The sequence below is a fragment of the Martes martes genome (genome assembly GCF_963455335.1).
Source record: "Martes martes genome assembly, chromosome: 7".
Taxonomy (NCBI): Eukaryota; Metazoa; Chordata; class Mammalia; order Carnivora; family Mustelidae; genus Martes; species Martes martes.
The window spans coordinates 33,221,409-33,247,738 of NC_137894.1; the positions used below are offsets into that span (position 1 = coordinate 33,221,409).

The 26,330-nt window shown below is 41.8% G+C and overlaps 1 protein-coding gene across 1 annotated transcript in view; it reads left to right on the forward strand.

The window, feature by feature from the left end:
• Positions 1–765: 765 nt before the first annotated feature.
• KIF23 (kinesin family member 23) overlaps positions 766–26,330 on the forward strand; it is a 28,826-nt gene continuing 3,261 nt past the window's right edge. The window contains exons 1-20 of the mRNA XM_080807977.1: positions 766–956; positions 2,455–2,524; positions 3,650–3,778; positions 8,033–8,138; positions 8,745–8,881; positions 9,169–9,278; positions 9,667–9,837; positions 11,123–11,164; positions 11,885–11,997; positions 12,151–12,272; positions 13,539–13,641; positions 18,984–19,063; positions 19,149–19,268; positions 19,496–19,622; positions 19,963–20,121; positions 21,244–21,401; positions 22,080–22,253; positions 22,546–22,725; positions 23,012–23,323; positions 26,027–26,257. Coding sequence (XP_080664103.1) covers positions 946–956; positions 2,455–2,524; positions 3,650–3,778; positions 8,033–8,138; positions 8,745–8,881; positions 9,169–9,278; positions 9,667–9,837; positions 11,123–11,164; positions 11,885–11,997; positions 12,151–12,272; positions 13,539–13,641; positions 18,984–19,063; positions 19,149–19,268; positions 19,496–19,622; positions 19,963–20,121; positions 21,244–21,401; positions 22,080–22,253; positions 22,546–22,725; positions 23,012–23,323; positions 26,027–26,257 — 2,655 coding nt within the window. The 5' untranslated portion in view covers positions 766–945. The remainder of the gene's footprint in view (positions 957–2,454; positions 2,525–3,649; positions 3,779–8,032; positions 8,139–8,744; positions 8,882–9,168; positions 9,279–9,666; positions 9,838–11,122; positions 11,165–11,884; positions 11,998–12,150; positions 12,273–13,538; positions 13,642–18,983; positions 19,064–19,148; positions 19,269–19,495; positions 19,623–19,962; positions 20,122–21,243; positions 21,402–22,079; positions 22,254–22,545; positions 22,726–23,011; positions 23,324–26,026; positions 26,258–26,330) is intronic.

Below are 26,330 nucleotides of genomic sequence, written 5' to 3' on the forward strand. Positions count from 1 at the left end.
AATCATTACTGAAAGGAGAGAGAGAATTGTTTCAGGCCAGGTCACCGTCCGTCAGGGAGAAGGGCGGGGGGTCTTCCAGGATCATCTCATCTGCTTTTGGGGGTGGGGCAGGGGGAACGGGGAGATGGAGATGACGTCACCCGTGCTGAGCTGGGAAAGTTCCTGACTGACCGGTTCAGACTACGTTTTGGCGGGAGGTAGAAACTGCACCTAGGTTAGAGAGCAGGGCCCAGTTTGGTGACTCGACCTAGCATGAGGGACTCCATTTTGGGCCTGTGGTTTTCTTTTGAACAACCCCTAGGATCAAACATTGTTAAGAATTTCATAACACAGTGTGTATGTACGAAAGAGCTGGAGGAACCTGAGAGGGAGAACCCAGGAGAGGTGAAGGAGAGAACGAAATCCAATACGATGTGGTGATGTGGAAGCCAGGGAGGGAGGGAGAGATGCAGGGCACAGGACAATAGGACACTCCCGTCCTGAAACATCTTTGACCTCGGAGTCGACCCTGGACTTGTCCTTCCATTGGCCTTCTTGTGCTGTAGGAAAAGAAACCCTCAGTTTCCTCCTGGGAAAGTGGAAGGGGTTGGATTTTATTACATCTGAGGTCCCGGTTTCAGCCCTGCAGCCCGGCATCCTGGACGTCGCGCGCTCCGGGCGGTCGCCTAGGAGACCAGCACCATTTCCGGCAGAGCAGTCACTTCCTCTGAGGCCCCGCCCTTTTTCCCGGGGGCGGGCGCTGATTGGCCCGTTTAAAATGCGCCGGGCGCGAGCTCACCTGGGCTCGCCGCGAAGTTTGCCGGCTTTCCGGAGCGTCGCGCCTCAGTCGCCGAGTCCTGCTTCCCGCGGCGCGTCCCTGTGGCCCGCCGCCCGCCGCCCTCACCAGCCCGCCGGATCGAGCCCGGCGCCCCGCGTGCGCGTCCCGGCAGCACGGAGCCCGCTGCCATGAAGCCAGCGTGAGTACCGGGCCGAGGGGCGGGGGCCGGCGTCTCCTCGGTCTGCACCGAGTCCCGTGCTGTCCGGGTCGCGGCCCCCAAAGAGGGAGCCCCCGCATGGGCCGCTGAGGGGAGCCTGGCTGGCGGGGACCGGGCCGCGAAGCGTCCTCCACGTCCCCACCTCTCCTCACGCCGGAGTCCGGCGTCCCGCCCCGGGCCTCCAGAGGGCAGAAGAGGCCGGCCCACGTCGGGGGGAAGAGGGAGCCTGGGGCCTGGTGGGCTGCCGTCAGCCCGGGTTCCACCCGCCTGGCTCCGCCACCGCCAGCCCTTAACGAAGTGGCCCTTTCCCGCCCGGCCACCGGCGTTTCCAGGTTGCACTCTGCCGCGGGTGGTGCAGGAGGGGGTCGCCCCGTGGGCTGTGCCCTGGTGCTTCGGGCGCCGGGCGGCCTCCGCCCTGGAGGGCCCTGGTCCCCCGCGAGCGCGGGGTGCTCTTCCGAGCCCAGTCCCGCGGCCTGGAGGCCGAGATCGGGTACTGGAGCGGGGGTCCCGGCCGGCTGACAGTCCCGGCCCGCCCCCGAGCGCTCAAGCCCGCCTTCCCGCCCCAGACCCGGCGTCCGCGCTGCACTGGGTCCGGACGGCTCCTGCGTAAAGCAATACTTTGCCAAAGGCATCTGGTTTTCTGAAGGGGGCAAAGTCAAAATCTTTTATCTTAAAAAAAATCTATTAGCTTAAGGAAACCCACCATGATATTTTGTACTGAAAACACTAATTTTCTTGTTTCATTTCGGGCCGTGTTGTGAAAATATTTTAATAATCTTAAGTCCACGCCAATAATTACACTTAATTTTATTGTTAAATGTTCATCTGCACTATAGATAAATGTGGGGGTTGCCTTGGAGGAAAGCCGTATGTTTGGTGAAATTGGTGAAGTCAAAATACCTTTTTCTTTTGATTCCAAGAGAGTAAGAAATTGCAGGTTGGAGACTAAATTTTGTTTGGGGACAAAGGATGATAAACTCGGAGAACTCAATAAACAATTGTTCCTTAAAAGCGTAGACAGATCTTGATGAAAGAATCAAGTGGGATTTTCCCCACCTGCTTTTTTATCATTTGGTGAAGTTAATCCTTGTCAGTCCTCCTTGGCAATGGCTGTTGGAGCAGTGTGTGTGTTTGTGCGCATGTGTAAGTGCTTTCAAGATGAGGGTGGTCAATTATCTGTAGATTTTTCAAACTTATAGTGCTTCACTTTCTGTACAGTCCTTCCAGAAAAAACGCAAGCTATTTTAAATAATGAACTATTATCTAGTACTGAAACCATCTCCTGAACCCAGTCTTGCTTACTTTTGCACTGTGTGCTGCAAACTTTGTTCTAATGCGGCTTATTATGTTATTTGGGGTGTAATGTTTTAGAACTGCTAAGGGAGACCTTTATAAATCCTAGGAAGGTTGTATCTGTATGAATTATAGGTGAGGTTATTGTATGTTATCTTGAACTTAATGTTTTTTAACCTATGACCAGGAGGACTAAGACACCCAGGAAACTTCTAGTGAAGAAAGGATCCCAAACAAGTCTTAAAGACCCAGTTGGGGTAAGGTCTCCCTTTAAATTTGTGTGTGTGTGTGTTCAGTTCTTTTCTGTCTTCTGTGTATACGTTGGAAGGGATGGAGATTTGGAAGCATAGTCAGAGAACATTTAGTGAAATAGAGAACATTTAGTGAAAAATTTAGGTAAGGCTGGTTCCAGCTTTAAAATTTTGTTTCTATGTAGGATTCATTAGTCCAGTAAAATGAAGTCTTTGGTTGTCAACTGTATAACTCCTGTAACTAATTATAATCTGTAAAGTTAGATAATGTAAAATATTCTTCACCTGTCCGGGAGAATTCTTCCTGCTTTCTCAGAAGGCAGGGAACTTTCTGCTTGGATGAGCATCCTCTCCCATCTTCAGGGCTGTTAGACAGTAACTGATGACACGCTTCATGAAGACGCTGGTGTAGAACAGTTTAATTCAGTCCAGTAACTAATCATAATTGCATGTATTTCACGAGTTTCAGGCTTAGGAACTTGCTTTTAGAGGCAGATGGCAAATAAAAGAAGGTTGGTTTGCTCTGGGGTATTTTTCTCTCTCTCCACTGGCACTGGAATGTGTCCCTTGTTCTAAGTTAAGGGAACTAGATACTTTGCACATATAGCTGAACAGTTTTTCCTTAACCCTATCACTGATTAAGAAGCTGTCTTTTTGGATGTTGTGGTTATTTATTTGTGTATTTGTATATTCTTAATGGTATATATGTATATGTTATATTTATTTGTATATTAAGTGTTAAGCTGCCAAATTTTATTTGACATCGGATTTCAAAGAATTCTAACAGCTTTTCAAATAATTCTCATTTTATGATGCTGTTAATTTTAGAGATTTTTGTATTAGTGGTTGTATATGGCTTTATTCAGTTGGTGCCAGTATAATAGTGAAGAGAAGCTGTGTGATTTGATGCTTTGTTATCCAAATTTGTTTTAATTGTATGTGTATTTAAAGTCCCTTGTAACTGTTATATCTGTTTACATCTGACACTTTCTGGTAGCAAGTTTTGGTTTTCATAGCACTAAGTTCATATAAATCTCTTATGTTGAGAGACCAAGTGTTGGATGAATGAATGGGAAGCTTAAATGAAAAGTAGTCAACCTTTGTTCTAGAAGTCCATTCCTGTAATTTCAGGTGTACTGTAGGGTGCGCCCACTGAGCCTTCCTGATCAAGAGTGCTGCATAGAAGTGATCAATAACACAACTGTTCAGCTTCATACTCCTGAGGGTTACAGACTCAACCGAAATGGAGACTATAAGGAGGTAATTCCCACTGGAACCAAGCTGTTTTTACTTGAGATGTTGTCTCCTGAAGGGCTTTAACCTTTTTTACATATAACACAATTGACGTTTCTACTTTTTTGAAAAAACTTTTTTGAAAAACTTGTTCCCTATAACCACCATATATAAAGTGTGACTAGGCCTGCGTTTGGTATACTTGAGTTTAGAGGATTGCTTTTACGAATTAATTTCTTATACTAGATTATTTATTTTAGATTAGGGATTATTTAATGAATGCTTGTGCTAGGTGGCTATACACACAGACACATACACATAGATACAATTTAATGTGCAGATTAAAATAGCAGTAGGCATTGTATATTTGAAGTGTTATATTTTATTTATTTACTTGAAGATTTTTAAAATTTATTTGACAGAGATCACAAGTAGGCAGAGAGGCAGGCAGAGAGAGAGGAGGAAGCAGGTCCCCCACTGAGCAGAGAGCCTGATGTGGGGCTCGATCCCAGGACCCTGGGATCATGACCTGAGCTGAAGGCAGAGGCTTTAACCCACTGAGCCACTCAGGCACCCCTGAAGTGTTATTTTTAGTAAAATCTTGAGCAAAGTGAGTTCAGTTCAGTTCAACAAACATTACATGAAAGCTGCAGGGCAGAAGGAGATTTTAAAAAATGAGTAAGGCACAATCCTTGCCTTTACAGCTGAGTTGGGGGCACAGATGGAAGACAGACCACTGTGCTGAAAGAGATGGACTATGGGAATGCAGGAGGAAGCAGTGATTCAGGCTCTTGTCTCTACTTTCACGCAGCCTTTCACTCTTGTGCACCCTGCTCTTGCGAGCTTGTCAGAAGCCTACCAGTGGCCTCTGGACTGCTCAGATTGGATGGACATCTTTTGTCCTCATAATCTGTTTCTCAGCAGGACCGTCCTTCTCGAAGCCCTCTCCTGTTTCCTGTCCAAGTCTTCATGTTCTTGGCTCTCACAGGCCACCCTTTGTGGGCTCCTCTTCCTTTTCCAACTTCTCAGTACTGGGTGGGCTATACCCAGGGCTCTCTTCTCCACACTTTCCCACGGCTTTAAATGTTGGTTATACGATAATTCTGGGTTTGTTTGTTTTCTTCAGCCTAGCCCTTTACTCACTTCTAAACTTGAACATCCACTGGATGTCATATAGGCAACTCAAATTCTATGTGCCCAAAAGAACTCTTGATTCTTTCCCCCTCTAAATCATTTCCTCCCTTATCTTCTCTCAATAAATGGTAGCACCTTGTGTCCCTGCTTGTCTGCCATTCAGTACATTCTATCAGTTCTGCTCCAACATGAAACTGTCCTTTTGGTTTTTTTTTAATTTTTTAATTTTTTAATTTTTTTTAAAAATTTTATTTATTTATTTGACAGACAGATCACAAGTAGGCAGAGAGGCAGGCAGAGAGAGAGGGGGAAGCAGACTCCCCGCTGAGCAGAGAGCCCGATGTGGGGCTCGATCCCAGGACCCTGGGATCATGACCTGAGCCGAAGGCAGCGGCTTTAACCCACTGAGCCACCCAGGCGCCCTGTTTTTTTTTTTTTTAAAGATTTTATTTTATTTATTTGACAGACAGAGATCATAAGTAGGCAGAGAGACAGGCAGAGAGAGAGGGGGAAGCAGGCTCCCCGCTGAGCAGAGAGCCCGATGCGGGACTCGATCCCAGGACCCCGAGATCATGACCTGAGCCGAAGGCAGAGGCCCAACCCACTGAGCCACCCAGGCGCCCCTGTCCTTTTGTTTCTATCTCTACTGCCCCCGCCCATCTTAGTCTTGCTATTAATTACCAAGACTAGAGCTTCTCAAATGATCTGTAGTGAAGAACAGCTTTTTAAAATTTTCAGTGCATCGTGACCGATAATTTCGTGCTGCAGCTTTGCCATCCGAATTAGACCACAGAGAAGTGATTTGATAATCTGTTCAGTGAGATGAGCCTAGTGATGTCATACTGGGATGCGGCAGCCATGTCAAATGGCTACACAAGTTTCTAAACTTTCTCCGGATTTCTCTAATTCTCTCCTCCTAGACAGGAAACAAACAGTTCTCAGAGGGGCACTGGTTTGCTGACCATACTTGAAATCTAACTGGACTGCTTGCTTCTGCTCTGAATCTTATTCTCTGTTTTCCACAGAGCCACCAAAGAGATCTTTTAAGATTTTATTTATTTATTTGACAGACAGAGATCACAAGTAGGCAGAGAGAGAGAAGGAAGCAGGCACCCCCCTGAGCAGAGAGCCCGATGCGGGGCTCAATCCCAGGATCCTGGGATCATGACCTGAGCCAAAGGTAGAGGCTTTAACCCACTGAGCCACCCAGGCACCCCAGAGAGATCTTTAAAGTGTAAATCTGATCTGACCATTTACCTGTTTAAAAATTTTCAAGGCCTAAAGTCTTTAAACGGGCAGAATCCTGCTTAATTTGTCTATTTGTCCATGGTCATCTATTGCCATCCAGTCCTTTGAGTTCCTTGGATAAGCCTGGATCCTGCTTCAGGGCAGTTCTCCTGGCGTAGACTTTCCTTCCTCCTGGCTCTTAGCACAGATAACTCCTCATCTGTGGATTTCAGCTTAAACGTCACCTCCTCAGAGAGAGTGTTCAGACTACCTTAACAGAAGTGGCACCCTTCCCTGCTTCTGTCCCAGTCTGCCCTTTCTGTGCTTCCTTGATAGCACTTAGCACATCAAGAGATTTTTTTAATTGTCTCTTTTCCTTGCTACAATGTAAGCTTCAGGGGGATATGCAACTTATCTGTCCTGTTCACCTTTCAATGAATATGGATGAAGCATGAATGCATAGTCTGGGAAGGCTTCATGGAGGAGTGGGCCTTCAAAGATGTCAAATAATTGAGAACTGCCTTACTGTGAAGAACTTCATTGCTCTATTAGATTAATCTCCTATGTATAAGTAGACAGAAAGCTTGGTGGGGATTAGCAGTTCTCACTGACTTGTCACAGAAGGCACTGCTGGCCTGGAAATGGCTGGGATACCAGTCAGCACCGGAGGATTGGGCAAGTTCCTCCTCTGGGCCTTGGTTTTCTTTACTGGTAAGGAGGGATTTGTTCACAAGAACTTGGAGGTCATCTGATCTGTCAGCACTATTTTATGTGTATCCTTTCCGCCCTAAGATTCTTCATTCTTCTTGTGAACTCTATAGCTGGTTTATAGGGTTGGGGTAATACCTTCCATGAAGTAAGAGTTACGCTAGCTCAAGTAGGTGTGTGATCTTTAACAAGTTATAAAATGAGTGTAATAATTAATACTATGTAATCAAAGATAAGAGTGAAATGAGCCACTGCCAGGCTAAGGCAGTGCTTGGCACATGTTGTTTTAGTGTATGTTTGAGTACTAATCTATACATGTCCCCTTTTGGGGGGACAAAACTGCTAATTTTGAAAATATGAGGGTCATGATAGTGATATCTGTACATGTTAAATTTAAGGACAAGGGTATAAAACAGGAAAGAGGGTACTGCTTGACAAAGGCTATAATCCATAATAAATTCTAGTGAATGCTCACGTAACAACTTAGTACTGACATTCGTGAAATAAAAACTGCGAAATTCAGGAAGGTTACAGAAATAATTGCAGTGTCTGCAATACAGAAAAACTAAAAAAATAACAAAAATAATAGAACTTATTATTCTATTATAATAGACAAATAGGACAATTTAGTTTACATGAAAATATATTCATATATACCTCAGTCCCCAATCAAATTTTCCAAGTAGGATTTTGGTAATATTTTTTTTTAATATTTTTGATAATATAATGTTATAATAATCATATAGATAATTGAAGTACTGATTTTTTTAAAGGTCACAATTTATTTCATAGAAAAACTCAGATGAGATTATATTTACAGTTCATTTCTGATTTTAAGATGGTACACCAAATCACTTGATTTTATGCTGCTATGGCCTTTTAAAAGAGCAAGTGGTAAATCAGTGTATGGAGTAATGCTTGATGATTTTCACAAGTCTGTGACTGAGTCATGATGATTTTGATCTTTGTTGTCCAAAATCATCCTTGGTCTGTGAAGCATTAGTGGACTTAAGACTTCTACATTCTCTGTATAAGGGGTAAAACTTGAGTTATGTTATGACTTTAAGGGTTCCAAGTTTAAAGACTTTTTTTGGGGGGGGTGTCTAGATCTTAAATGTTCACTAAGAAACATCTGAATACATTTAAATGGATGTATTTCTAGCTTAGAGTGAAATTCCATTCATATGCTTTTTATTTTTTCCTTCTTCACAGACTCAATATTCATTTAAACAAGTATTTGGCATTCATACCACCCAGAAGGAGCTCTTTGATGTTGTGGCTAACCCCTTGGTAGAGGACCTCATTCATGGCAAAAATGGTATGATTATTGGAGCTTTTGTTACATTTTCTTTTTTGTCCCCCTCTGAAAAAACTTTTTTGATACTTATATATTTGGTTATGTTTGGCCTTGAAATCAGATTTAATCTGTTAGGGTGGTATAAAACCTGCTTTTTAAAATATTTTATTTTTGGGGCCCCTGCGTGGCTCAGTGGGTTAAGCCTCTGCCTCCGGCTCAGGTCATGATCTCAGGGTCCTGGGATTGAGCCCCATATGGGGCTCTCTGCTCAGTAGGGAGCCTGTTTCCCTCTCTCTCTCTGCCTGCCTCTCTGCCTACTTGTGATCTCTGTCAAATAAATAAATAAAATCTTTAAAAAATATATTTTTAATTAAGTAGGCTCCACCCTTGGCATGGAGCCCAGCGAGGGGCTTGAACTCACCACCCTGAGATTAAGACCTGAGCTGAGATCAAAACTCGGAAGCTTTACCAACTGAGCCACCCAGGCGCCCCTGGAGACGGCTTTTTGAGCTGGTTAATTTTAAGTGTTTCTTAATACAATGAAGAAATATTGAAAGTGGAGGACTTTTAAGATATAACCCAGTGTGACTTTCAACATATAACTCCATGTGACTTGCTACATTGTAGGTCTCCTTTTCACATATGGTGTGACAGGAAGCGGAAAAACTCACACGATGACTGGTTCTCCAGGGGAAGGAGGTCTGCTTCCTCGTTGTTTGGACATGATCTTTAACAGTATAGGGTCATTTCAAGCTAAACGATACGTAAGTGTAATTTTTTTTTTTTTTTGAGTTGTGACTATTTCACTTGAGGGCACAGGGACCAAGAGACCTGTGGTTACAGTAGTGTTAAAGGAAAACTAATACTCTGGATACATTTTGAAACCTTAAGTAGTAAATGTTTCTTATGTCTTAAATATGTCTTACATCATAAATATTCTTCAATATGTCTTAAAAGTAATAAAAATGTTTCTTATTCTTAAATATGTTTAAAAAAACTATTTAAATTAAATTCTTAAAAAATCATGGTCTGATTTTTATCTCCACTTCAGGTTTTTAAATCTAATGACAGGAATAGCATGGATATACAGTGTGAAGTTGATGCCTTGTTAGAACGGCAGAAAAGAGAAGCCATGCCCAATCCAAAGACTCCCTCTAGCAAGTAAGTAGTTACATTCAGTGTGACACTAGCCTAAGGGGAACCCTGCCTGGTGGCTTTCTCAGGTATAGGGAATGACTAACATGAAGGGGAGTTGGTCTGACAGTTGACTGCAGTGAGATCAAAGTTGAGGAATGTGCTTCATTAAATTTATTTGCTCAGTTGTTCTGTTTGGTTTTGAGCACACAGTCCTTGAAATACTATTTAGAGAAGGTGCCACTTTGGGTGGGAGAGTGAGGACACGGCAGGTACTGTTGGCTGACCACGAATATGAATAGATTGCTTGCAGTGACAGGTCATTTAACATAAATCTTTAGTTTCCCCTTGGGATCATTTACTTCTGATGCTGACTCTGTAAGAACAGACTTTTTGGCTTTTTTTCTTTTTTCAGACGACAAGTAGACCCAGAGTTTGCAGATATGATAAATGTACAAGAATTCTGCAAAGCAGAAGAGGTTGATGAAGATAGTGTCTATGGTGTATTTGTCTCTTATATTGAAATATATAATAATTACATTTATGATCTATTGGAAGAGGTGCCGTTTGATCCCATAAAGCCTAAGTAAGTAGCGAAGAGAGTCCCATGTCAGCTGCTTAACCTTGGGGAAGCCACTTTACCTCAGGAAGCCTTAGTTTTCTGTGATAAATGGTGATAATGCTTTTGTTTTCCCAATGAAATATAATGTGCATATATTTCATGCACATATTAATGTGCATAATATATCATGCAGTTGGTGTTCGATGCATAGTTTTATTCTTAGCCAGATATACAGCTGTATTAGGGAACCAGTGGTTTAAGGCATCTTAGGAGAAGAGAGTCCTGAATCCTCATCTTATACGTTACTTTTGAGAACTCTTGGCCTTGGGGCTGTATTTTGAGAAACACTGTAATTGTGTAAGGAAGTGTCCTATGCACGTGGGTTCCCTGGGGTTACCTTTCAAGAACCTAACACTTTGTGTTGGGAGTTTGTAGCCATGTTAACCGTCTGCGGTTGGTGATCTCCACAGAGCGGAGCACAAAGCTGTTGTCTGTACAACTGCTACAGATCTTTCATCACTGATTAATGTGAAGTGACATCTGTAACATCATTCCACCAGAGTTAAAAGACAACTCCTTAGATTTCCTTGGGTCTTGGCTGGCTCAGACTGAAGAACAGCCTGGCCTCACGATCCTTGTTTGTGCCAGAGCGGACTCTGGAGTCTCATGTTGTATTAGTATCTTGTTCTTGAGTTGATGGTTTTGTTCTTAAGCTAAATGCTTATCTTCAATGCTGTCTTTGTTAGGGCCTCTCAGAACATAAATAATATGAAGATTAACTGAACATTATTGGAGAAACAGCTGGATATTTAGAAAACCATTAGACTAAGAACAGGTTTAATAAATTACATTAAGCAATTTATAGATTACTTCCTTTCCCATTTGTTTCAGAGTATCTGTTGTGTGTACCCATTTTCCTCAACTTTTGTGATGTCATTCGTTGCTACCAATCCATTTCACTTTTTTGCGCATATGCCACATTTCTGTTTGGTTCTAAAAGAGATTATTTTCAAAGAAGTCTATCTTGGTTTTAGTTTTACAAAAGGAAGACTGATAAATGTGCCTTGCATGCCTTGTAACCTTTCTGGTAACTCCTTGAATGAACTCATGGGGTGCGTATTTGGCATCGAATTCAGATTTAATTGGTTAGGGTGGTTTTTAACCATTTTTTTTTTTAAGTCTTTTTAAGTACGGTGAAGAAATACTATAAGTAGAGGGTTTTTGAGCACTGACTCATTGTGACTGTCACTACTGTGGACTGAGCCTGGCTGCTGTAGAAACAGTAACTTTCACCTTATTCCTTTGGTAGGTGGAACAGTTGCAGCACGCCCATGAGGAACACAGATTTTGTGTATGTGATGACGTTGACTCTTTTCTTAAGGAGAAAGGGTGCAGTTATACTAGCGGTTGGCATCTGTGGCATGTTTGCATGTAGGTGGTTTTTTTTCATTGGCACTGGGCGGTCTGCTACCTCTGAGCCCCTGCCTGCTGCTTGGGGAATCTGCCCTGTACTGAGTGATGGTGGCTGGCACACATTTCCACCCCCACCGCTCACAAGACAGGCTGAACAGGTGGTACCCTTTCCATCCTTATCCTATTGTGCAGATCAACACTTCACAGGCCACTTTGAAAAGATTGCCACTCCTGGTATATACCAAACTCTTTCTGAATTTGTCTTTTGCCGACTCTGATGTGAGAACCAGCTCTCTGTTGAATTTTTAAAATTAGGGAAATGCTAGATTTTGGTGCTTAACCTGTGCATGTGATGTTGCTATACATAATACTGTTTTGTTCTCTACTTGTTTCGTAAGTGTTTTGTGTGCTTTATTAGAACAAATTAGAGCAAAGCTTCTAGAACAACATAGGTTCCTATGACCCTGTTATGTAACTAATCCTGACTGTGTACCCTTATGCTTACCCAAGTTCCCTGGGTTTTTTTTTGGAGCTCTTGCCTAGGCCTATTCCCACTGTAAGATTCGATGTCTGTGGCCTGGCAGTTTAGTCCTAGTCTTTAAGCTGAGATATTAGGATCTCATTATTTAGGAGACTGATGTCTTTTTCTTTCTCACAGACCGCCCCAGTCTAAATTGCTTCGTGAAGATAAGAACCATAACATGTATGTTGCAGGATGTACAGAAGTAGAAGTGAAATCTACCGAGGAGGCTTTTGAAGTTTTCTGGAGAGGTTAGAAACCAAGCTAAAGTTAGCAAAATCTGAAACAATACATAAAATCCCAAGAGTTGCTACTATAATTCGATGGCAGTACTATTTAGTAGAAAGCATGTATACTGTAATGACTGAGTTCAGGTTTGATCAGTGATGTCTCTGTCATCACAGGCCAGAAAAAGAGACGTATTGCTAACACACATTTGAATCGTGAGTCCAGCCGTTCCCATAGTGTGTTCAACATTAAATTAGTTCAGGCTCCCCTGGATGCGGATGGAGACAATGTCTTACAGGTAAACTTGTACTGTGTGGAGTTTTTCTTGTTTTAACTGAACCCTTAGTTTTTAGAACTAGAGTTAAATCAGGGAAGCTTGACTGCAGTGAAGACCATTCTAGAATTATTAAATGTGGGTGATGACATTTAAAAATTGTTCCATTAAAGAGCGTAGTTTTTTGGGAAGCTGGCTGTTGAATCTGAGAACATGGAATTGTGCTGTGAAAAAGGTTTACAAATCTTTATAAATCTCTTTAATAAAGGAGATAAAATGAGTATGTATGAGTCATTATTTTATCTCTAAAGACTCATTTTGTACGTGGGAATTCAGTTAATGGTTTTAAAATGTCAGCGGTTAACTTTCCAGGGTAGATACAGTTTAGGAGATGACAATTCTAAATTGTTCTCCTCTCAGCTGATAGGCCTGTAGGCCTCCCATCAGCTGATCATCCTTTACTGCTCGGCCTGTCAGACTACAAGGCTTACATCAATTAGTAAAAGCATTTGAGCCTGAATAGGAATCATTTAATAACTTTGAGCTATTAAAGTGTAATTCCATTTGAACCTCATCATGAAGGTTTCCGCATGGCATGAGGAGATGGTATGGCAGCATACTGGAGACCACCAGGATTTGAATTCTAAGTCCTATTAATTTGCTAGCTGTCTGACCTGTTATAAACTCTTGATAATCCTCTGTGAGGATTAAAGCAGGCAATGCATGTAGAATTCTTAGGCCAGTGCCTGACTTACATAGAGTAGGTACGCTTAGTAGCTAGAAAACGCTTGTACATCAAGCCTCCATATATACTTGCTGTCCTTTGAACACATCTAATATTACAAATCAGTTATGTACCTCTTTTCATTTTTTATACAATTAGAGTTATGAAATTTTTCAATTATAAAATTTTTAAGTATCGGTTATAGAAAAATTTAGGATAGGCTTGTTCTAGAGTCACTACTTAGCAGACACGGATTGAGATCCTGCGCTGAGATCCTGCGCTGTGCAGGTTGCTAGAGATGAGAACATCAATCCTTGCTTTCACGGGGCTTAGAGTATAATGTGGAAGACCAGACAACAGGTAAGTCATCGAGACTACCATGAGTATAACTAAGCTTATGCTCTTAGCAGACTCTTCCACCAAAACCTGTATCCTCTAGCCCTACTGTTTTGTACTGTGCAAATGTGATATTTATAAGACTTAATAATTTGTTGATTGGAATATATATGAAGAACACTATAAATCAGTTGTACCTCATGTTACTGGAATTACGATCTTCTCCTCAGGAAAAGGAACAAATCACTATAAGCCAGTTATCCTTGGTAGATCTTGCTGGAAGTGAAAGAACGAACCGGACAAAAGCAGAAGGGAACAGATTACGTGAAGCTGGTGAGCACAGCATAGTACTAGCTTATTGCTACAACTTCCAAAAACTTGCAATGCGAGTCTGTCATCTGCTTATTGATAGGTGGTTTAAGCATAATTGTCTTCAATTTTGATAATTTGGAGGCTGTTTAGTGGTCATTGCTGTTTCTTTAGTAATGCTGGTTTGGTATCAGTGTGTTACATATGTTATATGTAACATATTATATATAACACATAGTATGTATATTCTATATGTTATAATACACTGGCTCCTTGAAGAATGGGGGTAAGTGATTAAAATAAATATAAAGCAAGTTATATTCATATTGTATCTATTGCCAGTAAGCATCAGATCCTTAAAATCAAGTGATTTAATAGGTATTCCTACATTCATACTAGTGAAAATTGGCTTCTGGAAGTGGGAAAAATCAAAGCAAATTGGAAGGAAATCTGTGGTTTTTTTTTTTTTTTTTTTAAATCTTTCTTTAATGTAGCTGTTCATGTTATGGTTTACCTAATAGCATGTATGGAGTACGTACTGTGTGCCAGTATTTGAACATTCATTTAGTCTGGGAGTGCATGTGAGGGAAAGTTTAGGGGGAAATTCATGTATTTGACACTTCAGTTGAGTGAGCTATATGGAAGACAGGGTTAAAGTCATACTTGACAGAGGAGACAGCCACTTGTAAACTGAGAATATGGCAGGGTCAAGGTCACTGAAGTGGGAGGGTATAGGTTGGTGACCCATGACAACTGAGGTGGCAAGGCAAGGCCATGAGGACTCTTGTCTATCATATTAAAAAGTCTGAATTTTTGTCCTAAAGGAATAATGGTGGTTGCCAATTATTAAAGGACTAGTGTGTATCACAGTATTTACTATGCATGGGCTCGATTTCTTGATTCTGACCTTTCAGGATTGTGTCATACCCATTTTCAGATGAGGAAATGGGTTGGGAGAGGTTACGTAATCTTCCCAAGACTCGAGCCTGATTTTTAACTTTAATTTTTTATTTTTTTTTAATTTTCAGCATAACAGTATTCATTGTTTTTGTACCACACCCAGTGCTCCATGCAATACGTGCCCTCCCTAATACCCACCACCTGGTTCCCCCAACCTCCGACCCCCCACCCCTTCAAAACCCTCAGGTTGTTTTTTAGAGTCCATAGTCTCTCATGGTTCACCTCCCCTTCCAATTTCCCTCAACTCCCTTCTCCTCTCCATCTCCCCATGTCCTCCATGTTATTCCTTATGCTCCACAAGTAAGTGAAACCATATGATAATTGACTCTCTCTGCTTGACTTATTTCACTGAGAATAATCTCTTCCAGTCCCGTCCATGTTGCTACAAAAGTTGGGTATTCATCCTTTCTGATGGAGGCATAATACTCCATAGTGTATATGGACCACATCTTCCTTATCCATTCGTCCGTTGAAGGGCATCTTGGTTCTTTCCACAGTTTGGCGACCGTGGCCATTGCTGCTATGAACGTTGGGGTACAGATGGCCCTTCTTTTCACTACATCTGTATCTTTGGGGTAAATACCCAGTAGTGCAATTGCAGGGTCATAGGGAAGCTCTATTTTTAATTTCTTGAGGTATCTCCACACTGTTCTCCAAAGTGGCTGCACCAACTTGCATTCCCACCAACAGTGTAAGATGCTTCCCCTTTCTCCACATCCTCTCCCACACACGTTGTTTCCTGTCTTGCTAATTTTGGCCATTCTAACTGGTGTAAGGTGGTATCTCAATGTGGTTTTAATTTGAATCTCCCTGATGGCTAGTGAATGATGAACATTTTTTCATGTGTCTGGTAGCCATTTGTATGTCTCCATTGGAGAAGTGTCTGTTCACATCTTCTGCCCATTTTTTGATATGATTATCTGTTTTGTGTGTGTTGAGTTTGAGGAGTTCTTTATAGATCTTGGATATCAACCTTTTGTCTGTACTGTCATTTGCAAATATCTTCTCCCATTCCATGGGTTGCCTCTTTGTTTTGTTGACTGTTTCCTTTGCTGTGCAGAAGCTTTTGATCTTGATTTTAAACCCAGGTTGGCTGGATTTTCAAGGCTTTTGTCTTTCTACTATTATGCAGCCTCCTTTGAAAGGAAATGAAGAATTAGTCTTTCAGAAAGAATGTTTTCCTATATAGAGAATTAAGGTACTGAGGCAGGTCTAGAGATAGGAAAAGCAGCTGGGAGCCTTTTGCAGTAGTTGAGAGGAGCAATCATGTGCCCTGGAGGCAAGGGTGGGAGAAAAGGGAGAGCTGGCATGTGGAGAGGAAGCAAGAGGGGAGGGCAGGTCCAAGATCATAGCTGAGGAGAAAGCAGTCTGAGGTGCAGGTGTGGGCCATTGAAGAGTCTGTGTTGGATGTGTTCAGCTTAGTCCAGGGGAACTGCCTAGATACTGGATGTACATGAATTTGGAAGGAGAGAGATTTGACTGGAGGCATATAGGTTTAGGTTTTGCCAGTATTATGGAAGCAGCAGGGGAGATGAGATTATTCATGGAGGACACATGGGAACAGGCTGAGGCAGAGCCTTGAGGAACAGATGCTTGAGGTGACTGACTGAAAGAGCCTGGGAAGGAGAAAGAAGGTGGTAGCCACGTGAGATGACAAAAAACCTCCACACTATATATGTGTATTTAAGATAGAGAATCTGGGCTCCAGATCACAAGAGGAAGGATTCACCTTGATGGGAAGAGGGTTTATCTCAGTGGAAGAAAGTAGAAACTTGAGGGTTCTGATGCTTTGGGAGAAAACCAGAAAGGACTAGCAGTGTTGATATGGATGGGGAACAGCTGAGATAAAAACGAGGGCATGAGCATGGGAAGAAGAGGAGACCGTGGCTGGGACACAGAATTGTAGAGGAGGTGCAGTTCTGAGTGATAAAGGTTCGGGGTGTGGGCATAGCTGTGCGGCTCCCATGGTGAAGACAGTGTGAGGACAGACTGACTGGAGTTGAGGGAGCGGGAGTCCTCTGGCAGCATGTTAGAGCAGTCCTCACAGACACCAGAATGACCCAGGGGCAGGTGAGGTGGGGAACATAGAAGGGCAGTAGCAAGGGACTAGGAGAATGTTGCTGGCCTCCTCTGCTCACCTTTTTTATAAATGTCAGGTTTCAGAAAACAAGCAACTTTTGCTTGGGCTGCAGGGGAAAGCACTATCCTTCTGACAGAGGATAATCCTGTGGGGCTTTGCACCTCAATTGCAGGGTAAAGCCCATGGACACTTCACAGAATATCCCCAAGTGAATGACATAAAATATGTAGGATTACAAAAGAAACTGATTAGATGGAAATGTGTTTTTAGAAGTTTTTATTTATTTATTTGAGGGAGAAAGAGAGCACGAGCAGAGGGAGGGGCAGAGGGAGAGGGAGAAGCAGACTTCCACTGATCAGGGAGCCTGATGTGAGGCTCGATCCCAAGACCCAGAAATCATGACTTGAGCTGAAGGCAGATGCTTAACTGACTGAGCCACCCAGGTACAACCCATCCCTTCCCTTTTTAAAATAAGCTTCATGCCCAGCGTGGAGCCCAAGGCAGGGCTTGAACTCAACCCTGAGATCAAGACCTGAGCTGCTATCAAGAGGTGGATGCCTGGGGCGCCTAGGTGGCTCAGTTGGTTGAGTGTTGACTCTTGGTTTCAGCTCAGGTCATGATCTCCTGGTCCTGAGATTGAGCCTCATGTCAGGTTCCACACTCAGCAGGGAGTCTGCTTGAGATTCTCCCCCTCTCCCTTTACCTCTCACCCATCCTGGGCTCGCTCTAAAATAAATAAATCAGTCTGACGGCTGACTGACTGAACCACTGGGCGCCCCCCACTGAAAGTATTCTTAAGGTATTTGTCATTATAATAATTTACATGTTTCTTTATCAATGCCTTAATTAAAGATGTATCAGTAAGTCTTATAACTATGTAATTTCAAAGTAGTGATGAACATAAATATCTTGATCAGCAATAAACTGTAAGGTGCTATAAAATTACCTATGGTTTGTGCTGACAAAAATCACAGATACCACTAATAATACATTTTGGCCTACATTCATAATTGAAAGGACATGCTATTTCATGTCCTAAAGGTATAAAACTAAAGGTATAATTTATTTCCCATCCAAGTATACAGACTTCCTGAAATGTACCCATGGACAATATGGACCTCAGGTTAAAAAAATCATGATAATTAGAGAGAGATGGGTAGAGCTCTCTGTGAGAGTGTGAGGACATAGGGAAGTCTGGTAACAGGAATTTGGGCTCCAGAGAGCACAGTGGAAACAGAAAGGACACTGGGAGTTGGGGTCAAGGAAGAAGAATCCTGTATCATGGGACATTATGGAGGCACAGATGAGCTCTGTTTTGAGAGGTGACCAAGGATGAGAACACAGTGGGAGTTAGCTGATGTATTTGGGGGTCTCTGCAAGTGAGCTCTCCTGCCTCACTGGAGGCTTGATGAATCGGTCAGACTTGCCTTGACTCAGAAATCCAAACAGGAGTGGTCAGAAGTAACAGCTGTGTCACCTTAGTAATCCTTATTTGGGGGCACTTGGCTGGCTCAGTAGAGCATGTGACTCTTGACCTCAGGGTTGTGAGTTTGAGCCCCACATTGGGTGCAGAGATTACTTAGATATACTAAAATCTTTTTTTAAACATTATTTAATTATTTATTTATTTGACAGAGAGATCACAAGTAGGCAGAGAGAGAGGAGGAAGCAGGCTCCCTGCTGAGCAGAGAGCCCAATGTGGGGCTCGATCCCAGGACTCTGAGATCACAACCTGAGCCGAAGGCAGAGGCTTAACCCACTGAGACACCCAGGCGTCCCAGCTATACTAAAATCTTAAAAAACAAAAAAACAAAACCAAAACCAAAAACTGAAATCCTTGTTTGGATGTGGAGGGGACAGAGTTAGTTGGGTCCTAACACACATGACTGTTGGAGACAGGAGCCCCTCTGGGTGCCTGGGCAGGGGTGGGGTGGGACTTCAGTCCTGATGAAGCCTGAATGCTTTTGAGATAATATTTTAATATGAGGATATTAAACAGCTGCATTAAATATATACTCTTTCACAGAATTTAAGATTTGGAAGAAACTTTATGGGCCATGAAGTATATAATGTTGCACTTCACGGACAGTCCTTTTGATAGAATCCTTGAAGGATGGTGTTAACCCCCTCCTGAAATACTGCTATTAAAATACTCCTGAAATACAGCCAGGTCATGTGGGGACAACTCCTTAGATGGGGCCATTAAAACTCATTAGTTGTAATTTCCATATAGTATTTCTATGAAGTGGGGATTTTATAGGCAGACTGACCACATTGTAGCTACTGTATTGTTTTCAAATGTCTTCTGTCTATATTTTCCTGTCAGGTAACATTAATCAGTCGTTAATGACGCTAAGAACGTGCATGGAAGTCCTGAGAGAGAACCAAATGTACGGAACTAACAAAGTAAGCGACAGCCGGTCATCATTTGCAGAGCTTTGTTTGTGTGCGTTCTTGTGCCTTATATATTTGGGTTTGAATGTATTTACAGATGGTTCCATACCGAGATTCAAAGTTAACCCATCTGTTCAAGAACTACTTTGATGGGGAAGGTAAAGTACGCATGATCGTGTGTGTGAATCCAAAGGCTGAAGATTATGAAGAGAGCTTGGTAATTTTGATCTACTTATAAAGTCTCAGCGTTTCTATGGAGAAAACAACTATTTGGATGTGAAGAATGATATTTTAAATATTTTTAAAACTGATACAGAACCATTAGTTAGTTATAGAAGTGAACTAATGACCAATTTATTATTGTTTCATTGAGTAATTTCTGAAGGACTTGAATATGTTGATTTATAAAACCAAAACCCCCCTCCAATGTGTTTTGTATCTTAGCAAGTCATGAGATTTGCAGAAGTGACTCAAGAAGTTGAAGTGGCAAGACCAGTGGACAAGGCAATATGTGGTTTGACACCTGGAAGGAGATACAGAAACCAGGCTCGGGGAGGTCCAGTTGGAGATGGTATGATGTGTGTCACATCATGTACATGCTGATGTCTCTCAGTCTCTCTCTCCTTAAGGTTGATTTCACAGTAGAGAACTACTTACTTCCCTTTCTCTAAAGAACCAAGTGCAAAGAAAAAAGAACCAAAGTATAAATGATTTTTCTTTTGTTACAAATTATAACTTATTTTCCCCACTTTTTCTTTTTTATAACTCATTTTTAAGGAAGTATGATTATGACAACTCAAGAAAGCACACTGGACTGGGGGTTCTAATCACAGGTGTTCAACTTGTTTAAATAAGCTTTCTCTCCTGTGTAATTTTTGTTTTTTATAATTTTTTTTTATAATTCAACGCAGAACCACTGGTTACAGAAGTGGTTTTACAGAGTTTTCCACCTCTGCCGTCTTGTGAACTTTTGGATATCAACGATGAGCAGACTCTTCCCAGGCTGATCGAGGCATTAGAGAAGCGACATCACCTACGGCAGATGATGATCGATGAGTTTCACAAACAATGTAAGGGCCAAAAGCGGTCTGCGATCATTTCAACTCCAGAAATTTTAACAAATTTGAGTTCTTTGGTGGGGCAGATCTTAAGGAAGGGTCATCTGTTTCTGCACTTTGTAATGCTCAAGGCATTGTTAAATTAGACTGACCAGGAACTTTCCCACAGCTCGTAAAACAGAAGAAACAGGTAGGTGTGTATTCTCTCCCTTTTTTAAATCTACAGAAAAAGACACAAAGGAATAATAGCTACGTTGCTTTTAGTTCCTACTAGTTATTTGCCAGGCACTTCATAAATATTACATCTTAATAATGTCTTTGGGCAAATGACTTCCTCTTCCATTTCTTGGTCTATCTGCAAAATGAGGATTTTAACTGTTCCCACCTCAGAGGGTGTTGTGGCAATGAGATAATATGTGAGAATCATGTAGAACAGTGAACAGCCTGGTACTTACAAATGCTCAGTGAGTAGGTCTACGATTTTTATTATCATTAATTCATTTGGATCTTTAGACGAAAGTTGTGAGGTAAGTGGAATCTGTATTCCTGTTTTGAAAGGAAGAAATGTGGGGCGCCTGGGTGGCTCAGTGGGTTAAAGCCTCTGCCTTCAGCTCGGGTCATGATCCCAGGGTCCTGGGATCGAGCCCCGCATCAGGCTCTCTGCGTCACAGGGAGCCTGCTTCCCCCCCACCCCCTCTCTGCCGGCTCTCTGCCTGCTTGTGATCTCTGCCTGTCAAGTAAATAAATTAAAAAAAAAAAAGAAGAAATGTGCTCAGAAAAACTAAGTCACATAATTTGTAGTTGGTGTTGCAGGGATTTCAGGTTGGAGCCAGCTGATCCTAAATCTACTGTTGTTTCTGTTTTTGTAGTTGTTTTGAAGCAAATTACTTACCTGTAAGGGCTAACAAGGCAATGCTGTAGTGCAGAATGAAAGACTGTGTTTTTCAGTCAAAACCAGCTTTTCTAGGAATCTCTCTCATAGATTTAGAAACCAAACTCTTGATTTCCTTCTTGACTTGTTTTCTGCTCCAGGCTGTCATGATTTGCTGAATAGCTACATACTGGTTAATAAAAGTTGATTTCACTGGTTATTTTGGAATTGGAGTAAACGTGGCCTGCATGCTTTTGTTTCAGCTATGACGTTTAAAGCGTTGTTGCATGAGTTCGACAGTGCTGTTGTAAATAAAGAAAACTACATTCAAGGAAAACTAAATGAAAAAGAAAAGGTGATCTCAGGACAGAAATTGGAAATAGAACGACTGGAGAAGAAAAACAAAACTTTAGAGTATAAGGTTTGTTTTGGCATGATTTAGTGGATGTGTGTGCTGTCTGGTTAGCATTGCTCTCTGACCTAGCTGCTCGCCCTCCGGCCTTTTACCACTGTTTACTGGGGGAGAGGCAGCGCCCGGCTCCCTACAAATCTGCACCTCACCCCAGAAGAGAGGGAATGTGAGCGAAGAGCTTTAGAGGGGTAATGTACTCTTTAATTTTCTGAGTTAGACTTTAGCCGTTGGAGAGAATGTTCTTGGGCCAAACAAGTGAGTTTCTAGAGGGCTTTCATGAGTTTAGTTCTGGTTAATGCTTGCTTTTTGACTTAGGCCAATAGGTTTGTTCTCTCTAGATCCTTTAAAGGGTACCCATTCCTTCTAGACAGAAGCTTATTGCAACCAATACAGTGTTCTCTCTTCTGAAAACAGCCTAAAAAACAAAATTCAGGCGAATTTTAGGGGAAAATCATTTTCGCTTGAAGTCAGTTAAAGCTTTGTCTTTTTCTGTGAGGCCCTTGTTTAGAAGTTCTCACTTCTAGGCATGGAGGTCGGAATTCAGATAACGTTGTAGAGGGAACTGCTTTCTCCCTGATTTTTCTTTCCACAACTATGCCTGCGTGAGCAAACCGCCAGAGCAGTCAGTTCACAGCTGTGTGCGGTGCTTACAAGCCGGATCCTGAACAGAGTGGTCTGCCTTCCCAGATTGAGATTCTGGAGAAGACAACTACGATCTATGAGGAAGACAAGCGTACTTTGCAACAGGAACTTGAGACTCAGAACCAGAAACTTCAGCGGCAGTTTTCTGACAAGCGCAGACTGGAAGCCAGGCTACAAGGCATGGTGACAGAAACAACCATGAAGTGGGAGAAAGAATGCGTGAGTGTCGCTCCTGTGGTGCTTACCTCCGGGACCGTGGCGGGCTTCCACCCAAGGTGTTCCGAATCCATATTCCCAGGCTTAGGGTTTCGGTGGCGGTGGCAGCAGGAGCCACCGTTCAATCCATTCTGTCGCCTTTCTCTGCCCTTAAAATGGCTGACCAGTGAGCTGGCATGACAAGGTGTGCTGGACTCTGGGAGGGCCGCCATTCTTAGGAAACGAGGTGGCTGGGTGGTCTGGGATGCTCCTTTGGCGTGACTGAAGTAGACGTGTGTCCCTCTTACTAACCTAGGAGCGCCGGGTGGCAGCCAAGCAGCTGGAGATGCAAAATAAACTCTGGGTCAAAGATGAGAAACTGAAACAACTGAAGGCTATTGTTACTGAACCCAAAGTCGAAAAGCCAGAGAGACCCTCCCGGGAGCGGGACCGGGAAAAAGTCACTCAAAGAGCCGTCTCTCCGTCACCAGTTCCTGTAAGTTTTTCGTGGTGGGGTAGTCACTTGCACTAGAGAAAATGTGTTCAGATTAGGTATCTTTCTAGGATGCTCCATTTGTTGTTTTATATTATTGTATTTCTCTAACTTCTCTATGTAAATATTTCTAAATTTAGCATAAACACAAATTTATTGCAAATTCAGAATAAAACATGGAGTAACTCAGTAAAAATGATTCTAACATAGGCTAAAATGATAGAAAAGCAGTGAATTGTTTCTTTCGGTGTTTCAGTCTTGCTCATTAATTTCTCTTCCATTTTTTTAGCTTTCTAGTAACTATATTGCTCAGCTTCCCACCGGCCAGCAGCTCCTGAGCCAGCCACAGCTACATAGGCGCTCTAATTCTTGCAGCAGCATTTCTGTAGCTTCCTGTATTTCGGAATGGGAGCAGAAAATTCCTCCGTACAACACACCTGTCCATGTCACCTCTATTGCAAGGCGTAGGCAGCAGGAGCCAGGACAAAGTAAAACTTGTGTCGTGTCAGACAGAAGGCGAGGGATGTACTGGACGGAAGGCAGGGAGGTGGTTCCCACATTCAGAAATGAGGTAGAGCTAGAAGAGGACCACTGCTGCAGGGTCAGTGCCGGCGTTCTCCTAAAGCCTGGTGGCCGTAGCGAATCGCGGGTTTGCTGGGGGGTTTTGTGACTTGATTCATTCAGAAAGTTCAATGGAAAGATGGGCGAGCTCCAAATATAAACAAGGGCGAATTTTTCTGTTATTTACTTTGATAGTCACCCTGAGATTGAGGCCTAGCTCTTCATCTGAAAAAGCCATAACACCTGGCCACTTTGGGATCGCCGGTGAACACAGGTCAATGGGGCGTGCCCCAGAGTAATCTGGGCTTTTCATTTGCATAAGCTGGTGGGCAGCCACAAAATCAGCGAACTGTGTCTCAGAGCACATTTTCCATTTTTTTTGTTTTCCTTCCTCAGTTTTTTTTGCTGCTTCTGAACTTTTTATTTAAATAGTTCTCTCAAACTTCTGAATAGTTTCAAACTCAAAAGTTGAAAGAATGGTACAGTATCCTTCTTTCCCCTTACCTAGACTTACCACTTGTCATTTATATAGATATGTCGTTTTTTCCTTGAACTTCTGAAAGGAAGTCCCTACACTTAGTGACTTTTAATCCTACTAAGGACACTGTCCTATATAAACAGTCTTTATCAAACCTAAAAGAGTTAACATTAATAAGCTCTATTTTTAATCTATGATCCTAACAAAGTGAATGCCCTGCATGTGGTTATTCTGTGTCTTCAATCTCTTTTAATATAAAATAGTCCCCCTGCCACAAACTTTTTTTGATTTTCACGACATTGACTGTTTTGCAATACTCCAGGCCTGTTGTTTTAATTGCTTTTAATCTCAAGAGCTTTACCTCAACTTATAAGGGCTTGGCCTCAGTCAAGGGTGTTTAAAGAAATTTGTGTTTAAATTTTCTTAAGGATTAAGGTAAAGTTTTTCCTTTGACTCTAAATAAATGGACCAAGTTAATGTGGATTTATATTTAGTAAAATCTTACTATAGCTCTTTTAGAATTTGTCTTTTAACAAATTAATAGTATTTTGCTTTAGTTTTCTTGTATAATTTAGGGTACAGATAAGTTTCATTTAGATGGCCTGCAATTCTGCTTATTAAGGGACAGGGATGAACTGCAAGGTATTTACCAAGACAACAGATGATTCTAAAGCCTACGTTCTTTACTTGGCAAATTTTGCTTGAAACCTTTTTAGGGAGCAAATTATGGTGACTGGTCTTTCTGATCAACTCTAATAAATTCCCTTTATTTTTCATGAAAGTTTAGAGAGTGAACACTATTCAAGGCTTGCTTATGCTTGGTTAACTAATTCGGCTCTCAGATATTAAAAGGATTTACTAGCGATCCAACTTCTCACTTGAAATCAAATCTCTTTAGAAGTGCAGCAAAGTTTAGGCTAGTATCTATTTATCCAGGTTTTTTGGCCAAAAATTGTCAGGTGGGCTGAATTTATACTTCAGTGAAGAAGATGAAAATATCTGAGTCTGTAAATGATAGCTTATTGTAACAATTATCTTTCTGAAGCCAGTTTCATAATGTATTTATTGCTAAATGTGTTCAGGAAAACTATCACCTTTGCTAAATGGTAGGTCATGAGAACCTGACTTTCTTGTTCAACATCAGGTCACTTTTTAAGAAGGGAGAATTTCCTGGGTTGCTGGCAGTGTGGGCATCTTTCGTGGCCAACTCTATTGCCCAGGTTCTATAGTAGCAATGACTTAGCACCAGCAGCTGTTGCTTGTGATTACATAGGGGAAATGCTTCAGTTCTCCAGACAGGTATCCTAGAGTTAGGATCTTTGTCCGTGACCAGGTTGGAAGGATTTGGCATGTGACAGACTGTTTAATTTGCTTTCAGTTACACAAACAGGAGACATCTGAACCAATGAGTTGTCTTTGGAACTATGTCCTGTAGGTGAAATGCTTTTTCTTAGACTGAACGTGCTAAATTTAACTTTCCCAGATTTACATGATAGTTGACTGGAAGCAACTAGTTTTTAACTGTATGATTGATACAGACTGATTTGATACTATATTTTTAATTTGGTTCTTGGAGTCTTTATGAAATATTGGAGAAAAAAATAGTTGGTATGTTTTAGCCATTATTGTTTGAACTTGTCAAGAAGTTCTACTTGAGATTTTAAGATCTCAAAGTACTCAGAAGTACTTCATTTATAGTCTCTTAATCATTTTATACCTAGGTTTCTTACTATACCTTATGTTCTTTAGCATTTTGCACCATAAAGTCCATTAATTTTTACTTATTTATTGTCTTTGTATACGGAGTGTTTTCTCTTTTGTTTAGAGGCCTGTGGCAAGTTTAGAGCTTTTATTGACTTCATTTGAAGTTTTTAACATAATCGTGGACCTAACAGGTTACCTTACAATAGGAGGCACAAATAATGGTTTTGATAGAGAATGTAAAATGAATTGTCTTGAATACCACCTACATGAGAAAGCTTGCAGCATAGCCAGAACTTTTTCTTACATTGTTTTGTTGAAAGGGGAGCTCCCTGGTAGAATGTATACTAGACAGCCGGTATTAAAAGATGTTTGTTGGTTGTGTGGTTAAATACAAAGAACATTTAAATTATCTGAATAACATATTTAGCTTTTGAAAAGGTTTGTGCATTTGTTTTGATACTGTCATCAACTAATGTAGCCAAACCTGCTGCACTTCTAATAATACCCTTAAATTAATTCTGGGTTATGCTTGTTTCTTGATTCCTCTTTCAACCTGATCAGAACGCACCACCAATTCGTCTCCGCCACAGACGATCTCGCTCTGCAGGAGACAGATGGGTAGATCATAAGCCTGCCTCTAACGTGCAAACTGAGACAGTCATGCAGCCACATGTCCCTCATGCCATCACAGTATCTGTTGCAAATGAAAAGGCACTAGCTAAGTGTGAGAAGTACATGCTGACCCACCAGGAACTAGCCTCCGATGGGGAGATTGAAACTAAACTAATCAAGGTAAAAACAAATTGACACAGGACGAAAAACATACAGAAAGTCAACTTTGCAAAAAACCACTTACTCTTCTGTT